At 45.1% G+C, this 7,386-nt stretch overlaps 1 protein-coding gene across 1 annotated transcript; it reads left to right on the plus strand.

Moving 5' to 3' along the window:
• Positions 1-5,226: 5,226 nt before the first annotated feature.
• Positions 5,227-6,234, plus strand: LOC130473279 (galanin receptor type 3-like). Its single transcript, XM_056844802.1, has one exon. It carries the CDS (start codon positions 5,227-5,229, stop codon positions 6,232-6,234), a length of 1,008 nt encoding a protein of 335 aa, XP_056700780.1.
• The last annotated feature ends 1,152 nt before the right edge of the window (positions 6,235-7,386 follow it).

Below are 7,386 nucleotides of genomic sequence, written 5' to 3' on the forward strand. Positions count from 1 at the left end.
CAGGACCTATTTTGGGGTATAAATATTGTCCCTTTGGATATTTATTGTGTGTGTGTGTGTGTGTGTTCTGTGGTCTCTTCCCTTTGCTCCTGGAAATTCTGGTCATTTCCCTCTTCGGCGCTGCTTTCTCTGGACATCCCTTCAAGATTGGTAACTATCACCCATCCCTATCCAATTCCCCCCCCTTTCTCCTAGTCAGCTCTTGTATGCTTTGTGTGTATGCTCATTGCCTGAGATATATTTCTTTGTTTTTATTACTTAATTCTTTAATAAAAATCCCTTTCAACTGTAAAACCGCCTGCTCATTTGAGAGTTTTTCCCCAGTACTATCCTGGTATACATAGGTTATTAATCCCAGTTACCCCCCTCTCGCTCTCTGTCATCAGCTAATTCCCTCAATTAAAGTGGAGACTGCCTACTTAAAGTAACACCTGGGTTTTTTATTTGTTTTCAAGTGAAGTACTTAAATTAGGCTTCAGAGGTTCTGCAAAATAACGAAGACAAGATATAAGGGGAAGCTCCTGACTGTAGCTTTGTTCCGAATGGTAAACAGACACCAGCAATGAGGTATGACCCTTTACTTCAAAAGATCCATGAATTGTTAGAGCATAAGAATTAAGAAGCTGCTTGTTTTAAAAGGTAATAGATAATAAACTGGCTTTTCTGTTTAAAACACTTTATTATGTTCTGTTGGCATCCATTCCATGTCATGTGTTCAGATGAGATGAGGTTGGGGAGATGGAGGACGTGGAACAGAATTCAGTATGGATGTGTTGTGTTCCCAGAGGTTCAGCTCATATTAGGGCTGTTGAACTTTTTTTTGGTAAAATTCGGATTTGGCAAAATTCGACCCGTTTTTATTTGGGAAATGTCAAAGTCCGAACTCCCCCTATTCGGATTCGTGGAATTCGGCATGAAATTCGGCGTTCCTGATTAAATTTGGCCAAATAAAGCCATTTAAAGCACATTTGCTGCTTTCCGCAGCTCCGGGGGGCATTTTTGGAGGTAGAGGTCCCAAACTTTCAGGGTAGCTTGGAGGGACCCTACTTGCAAGAACCCCCGAGTTTGGTTAAGATTGGATCAGGGTGTCCCGAGTTATGGGGTCTGGAAGGGGTCCCCCCATCCTCCCACTGGAATGAATGGGAGCAGGCAATCCTTAATGTGCATCTAGCGAGCAGCAAATCCAAGGAAAAATCTCCCATTGTTGCGGTCTGATAAAAGGCATTGTTGTTTACAATTTGCTCCGCTTTACCTTGGGAGCAAAGCCTCACCGCGACTCTTACTTCCGAGTAAGCAGGCCGGAGGATCAGGACTGCCCGCTCTTCAATCTACATTTTGCTTCCTCCTGTCACTGCTTCCTTAGCCCCGGGGGTGCCCAAAAACAACGAAGACCGGGGGGGGGGAGTTCAGGGAGGAGACAACGTGGCTGAGCTGTCACTGTCAGGGGAAAGGTGAAATCCTGAGCAGGGACACCCGTGGGGGGTGGGGAGGGGGGAAATAAGCAGGATGCTACATTGTATGGCACACGACACCACTGGCACATACACACATGCAAGCCCGCTACACGCCATTCCCTCCCCCGATTGCGCAAAAGAAGGCAAAAGCTCGAATTCTACGGACACGGCCCACAGAGACAATCAACCCCCCCAAGCAGAACAGCCCCCCCCCACGACAAGAAGACGCAAATTCCAAACAAAGGAAAACAACGGGGCAGCCAGAGAGAGAGAGAGACTCACCGACCCACACTGACCTCCAGGTGAAGATGGCAACCAGTGAAAACAGCAAAAAACACACTAGCGCAGAGGCAATCAACCCCCCATCAGAACAGCCCTCCCTTTGGCTCCCCCCCCCCCCACATACACACACACAGGAAAAAAGTTATAGAGAAAAGCCCCCAAATGGGTCAAACTGTGGATGTCTTCTCTTCCATCAGAAGCAGGGGTCAGGAGGAATAATCCAATCTGATTACAGCAAGCAGCAGCAGGTCAGCTCAGCTCAGGATCTCTCACGATCAGCACAGGATCAGCACAGAGCAGCAGCAATGGAAGGAATACAGACTCACACACACAGACTCTCTGGCCATTTATGCACGGGAGGTTTTTCCTTGGATTTGCCGCTCTCTAGATGCACATTTTCCCCGTCCAGATTCTCAAAACTCTGAATGGGAGCTTAATGTTGAGTTTTGTTGAGTTTTGGATAGGGAAAATGTGCATCTAGAGAGCAGCAAATCCAAAGCAAAACCTCCCATGCATAAATGGCTTCTCTCTCCCCCCCCCCCCGGGCTGCACAGCAACCCAGGACCACGCACACGCACCCCCCACACGGGGATCTCTCTCTCACACACACAGACACACTCTTTCCCCCCCCCCCCGGGCTGCACAGCAACCCGGGACCACACACCCCACACACCCCCACGGGGATCTCTCTCTCACACAAACAGACACTCTTTCTCTCCCAGGGCTGCGCAGTGGCTGGGCTCACGCACTCATCCGTGACTGATTGGCCAGAAGAAGACCCAGCTTGGCCACCTATTGGCCACAGGAGAATGCTGATTCGGGGTCGCCGAATTTGTACGAATTTATCCGGCGTCCGCCCGAACTCGCTTGTCATTTTCCCGCCTTTTCTGACTTCAGTTCTATCCAAACTAGAAACCGTCGAATCGGGGGAAATTCGGCTGTTTTTCAGTTTGGATGGAACCGAATCGACTTCCCTAGTTCATATGTAATAGCTCTTTTCTACAGTATGCACTTTCCATATAAGAAAGAGTGTAGATTGTTCCATGTGATGGTCAACATGGTTTCCAGTGCATGCTAGTTATCCCACAGAATTGCCTTTGATATAGACCATTTGTCAGCAGTGAGCTCCAATGAGAGAGATTGGTTTGTGTAGTCTTGGTTCTCGCTTTTTGGATTATAATGATACAGGCAGCCGTTTTTAAAAGACCAGCTTAAATAGAGGACATTCATCTGTAGAAATTATGATTCTCTGAGCGCTACCAAATCTCCATTTGAGCCGAGCTAGTCTGGAATGTGAACCAAAATTAAAACTGTTCATTTTCTCTGGTAGTTCGTTGTGAATCGAATGACTATCCTGCAGAACAAGCCTCAAACAAAATTTCTGAACTAAATTCAACATAAGGTTTTACACCATGGAAGTATACCTATGAAAAAAGTTACATTCGAATGTATTATCCATGTAGGTTTTGTGGGGAAATGTCTCAGACAGTCAAACAAGACTATTGAGAGCAAGGGGGCTATGAGGATAAAATTCTGGGGTCTGGGGTCATCCTGGGTGCCTGTGGAGCCAGGCAAGTCATGTGATCTGTTTTCACCAAATATTCAGTTTGGGTCAGGGTGTTGTGAGGACAGTTGCGGTGTGGCAGCTTTGGATTCTAATGGAGGCAAGCATCTCATCTTCTGCTGACATCTGTTTCCTCTAAAACCAGCGATTTTACATTCTGATGAAACATCTTTTTTAGATTACTTATCCGCTGGTATTTTTCCATCAAGCCCCCTACCCCCAAGAATCATCTCAGTGTTCACAGCAAGCAGACATGCTCTAGCAGAGGCTTGGTTAAGGTTTTTAAAAATCTGAGTATTGTTTCAGCGAATAGGCTTTAAAATGCTGATTCTGTTCATGTTACAGCTTGATTCCGCCCCCCCCCCCCAGTTCAGTCTTTCTTTTTGCGGTTCATTGTTCCGGAGAGCTGTCCCAGTTTCTCATCTTGTGTTTCTTTCAAGCCAAGCCATCCAACCAATTGCCTGGTACCTGGAAGTGCAGTGACTCAGGAATTCTGTTTCTTTTAAGAGTGTTCCCATCCCTCTTCCCCACCACGATGCTCTGGCTGACCGAATGAGTTGCTGCTACAACCATGTGATTATCAGCAGCTGCTGTGGTTCTGTTAGCCTTGAAAGAGACAATTGCTGAAAGTACTTGATAAGTCTCAAATAGCATGTTAATGATTAAATACTATGTGAGAGAAATGATGCATATTATGAAGCCTTCAGGAAAACAAACAACCCAAATGGAAGTGTACAGCGCATTCTGTCTCCGACCCTGCTCTGAAGGTCCTTGGCTGCGCTGTCCATTATTTTAACCACAACTCTGCATTCCTTTTGCATCCAGTATTCTTTATCATGTGCGTAACTTTTCTAAATTTTCTTTAAGTACCTCAAATCGTATCTGGGTTCAGCACATTTTGTTTGTTCAAAATTTTGTTTGGGTTCTTTAATATCATTATGTCACACTGTCAGGGTTGTTTTTGCATTCTGTTAGTGTTTACAGAAGTTCAGTGGGAAAGATGTTCCCATCTAGCTTTTTTTGGATTGAATTAGGATGGAAGTCTCTAGAACTGTACCCTTTCCCTAGCCAACATTCTTTCCCAAAGCTAAGGCAGATAAGAAAAGGGGCTGCTATTCCAGAAGTTATAATACCAAAGTGCATGTCTGACTCTAAGGTTGCTCCACACGGAGGTTTTCCACCACATTCCCAACCAAAACTGCAGCACTTGTAAATTGGGCCTCTTTATATCATCATGGGGACATCCCTCCTTCCAGGTTTTCCCAGCTCTGCTTTCTGAAACCTGCTTTGTATGACCTTTCCAGAAACACTGTACCCAAAGCAGGTTTGGGAAAATAATCTGGAGGTTAGTAATCCTAAAAGAGAAGAAAAGGGCCCCCATTTTACAAACCATTAAAATTCTCCCTTGCAGAACAGGCCCATGGAGGTGTGGTAATAGCTTCCCTCCCCCTGGGGCACAGCAGACCTTCTCCCTTACAGAAAACAGAAGCAAAGGCTTCGCTTCTGCCGGAAGGTACCAGGCCTGTGGGGGAGAGTTGGACAAAACTGTAGAAACCTCTGACTCTATACCACATAGGGTTGCCAACCTCCAGTTACTAGCTGGGGATCTCCTGCTATTACAATTGATCTCCAGCTAATGGCATGAGAGAAAGGGGTTACTCCTTGTGCAGCAGTCCCAGTCTGAATTGGGGCCCAGTTGACCTGTTATTTAAAAAAGAAAAAAAATGCTCAGGATCTATAGACAGTTTCAGTGCCATGTGCAGTTTGGCCCATGGTTGCTTTGGGAATACTAATAAATTTCAAATACTATTGTTTTGAGTACCATAAACTATATTAATGTCATATTCTTGTTTCCAGGGGACAGAAGAGAGGCCAGAGTATTGGTCAGCTTTATGGACCAGGCTGCATAAGGAGCTCTCTCTAGTAATGGCCACCAACTCCAGTGCAGAGAATGATCCCAGCTTCGCCTTGAGCGAACTTTTCCTCTTCTACAGCAAGAATGTGTTTGTTGCCCTCCATATTTTCCTCTTCCTCCTGGGCATGCCTGGAAACATCTTGCTGCTCTTGGTCCTGATCCTGGGTCTCAGCAGAAAAAATGGCAGCCGTATCACACACCTGACTGAGCCCCTGCTCATCAACATTGCATCTCTTGACCTCTTCTTCTTCCTTTACAACATTCCTGTCATGCTTGGCAATGTCATGTTTAAGGACTGGCATTTGGGCTACTTGCTTTGCGTCACTTACCACAGCCTGTCCCTTTGGATCACCTTTGCCGACTTCTATAGCATGTTGGCTATCTCACTGCTTCGCTATACTGCTGTAATCCACCCAATGCACATGGTCCTCATCTCCCCGAGGCAAATCTCTCTGGCCTGTATCTTCATTTGGCTTGTTTGTCTCTTGTTCTCCACACCCCTTTGGATTCACTATGGGATAGTTGAGGTGGAAGGGGAAACATTTTGCGTGAACCAGATGGTAAGCAGTGATCTGAATCTTTACCTGCAGCTTCTGGGAGGAGTGGGGTTCCTGCCTGCCTTGTTGCTGATGATTTTCTGCTACTCAAGGATCATCTCCACCCTAAGGGTTAGAAGGATACTGTCTATACACACAGCTGTCAGCCTGCATATCAACTGGCGAGCTACCGTGATGGCTTTGGTCACTATGGTGGCCCTTGTAGCCATGTGCCTTCCATATTGGTTGATGGTTTTCTTTGCCAGGTATGATGTAGTCTTGACCACAGTCCCCATGTACTTGGCTTATCAGCTGACCTCCCTCCTGGCCTTTGCCAACCGCTGCATCCACCCCATCATCTGCTTCTGCCTTTCGTTCCAGTTCCAAGCTAGGCTGAGGAACCTCTTTAGGAGGACAGGGAAAAGAATTCGACAGCTAGGTCCTAGCCATGTGGGTAGGATAGAAGTGTTAGGTAGCATGTGAAGGAGTCTGAGAAATACTATGATAAAGCTGAAAGATACTGGAGAGAAGACAATGTGTGCAGCAAGCTTATTTTTGCTCCCTTGTGTGGTTAGTGTATTGTGCTAGGTTTTGGGAGACCTGGGTTTGAAACCCTACTCTTCCAAAGATGCTCACTTGGGACTGTTACAAAGCCTCAGCTTAACCTACCTCATAGAGTTATTGTGAGGATAAAACTAGAAGGAGAGGGAAATGACATTGTAGATAGTTTGGATTCCCATTGGGGAGAAAAGCAGGGGTATAAATAAATATCAAAATAAATTGTAGGCTGACCAAGGGGGCCTTTGTGTTTCTCAAAACCACTACCAAATGAGTACAATAACAGTAATAGGAAACTTGATTTTCATTCATTGTGAATTTGTATCAGTTTAAATATTTGAATTACAAGGTTTGTGGAAAACACAGCAGTGGTGGTAGCCCATATGGTAGGCTTCAGACACTGCCTAGGAGCTTCGTGCCCTAAAACGTTTTATGCTTCACTTTTTGTTAAATAGTATAATTTATACCCCAAATTGCTTTTATTGCCGAACAGTCACATTCTGCAATATATCTTGGAAAGAGTTACTGAGCTTGTCTCCTTATGGATGAGTTACTTTCTGTCTGGAACTTCCTAATTGTGCTTTGCTTTGGTTATTTCTGACTTGTTTGTACCATTAATTGAACACTGATTCATTCCCAAAGAATATTATATGTTTGTTCAGTTGGAATTATTCTAGTAGCAATAACAGAAGGGGGACAGTCAAGGGAATATTAATTGCTCCAAAGCTTCCGGACTGGGAATTTGGAGTCCCTGATATAACTGTTGAAACTGTAGGTGAGAAATCTATTGTTTTGGGAATGTGTTAATGAGGTCTCAGTGAGAAACAAAGGTGTGGTTCTTTCCTGCCCTGAAAGACATTTGGCATGTTTCCAGGTGGCATAATTGTCTGTGGCTCCTTAATGTGGAGAAGAGGTACCACTTTGTCTTGTTTCTGCACTGAGCTTCTTTAAAGCTTTTGTACCTCATCTCAGACAAAGTATGGTGTCTGTTTCCATTCCATGATAGACCAGCAAGTGGACCTTTTCCTAGATAACCAGACATTAACAATACCAGTGATTTAGTTAGAGCGGTTCCTC

Source organism: Euleptes europaea, chromosome 2 (genome assembly GCF_029931775.1).
Source record: "Euleptes europaea isolate rEulEur1 chromosome 2, rEulEur1.hap1, whole genome shotgun sequence".
Taxonomy (NCBI): Eukaryota; Metazoa; Chordata; class Lepidosauria; order Squamata; family Sphaerodactylidae; genus Euleptes; species Euleptes europaea.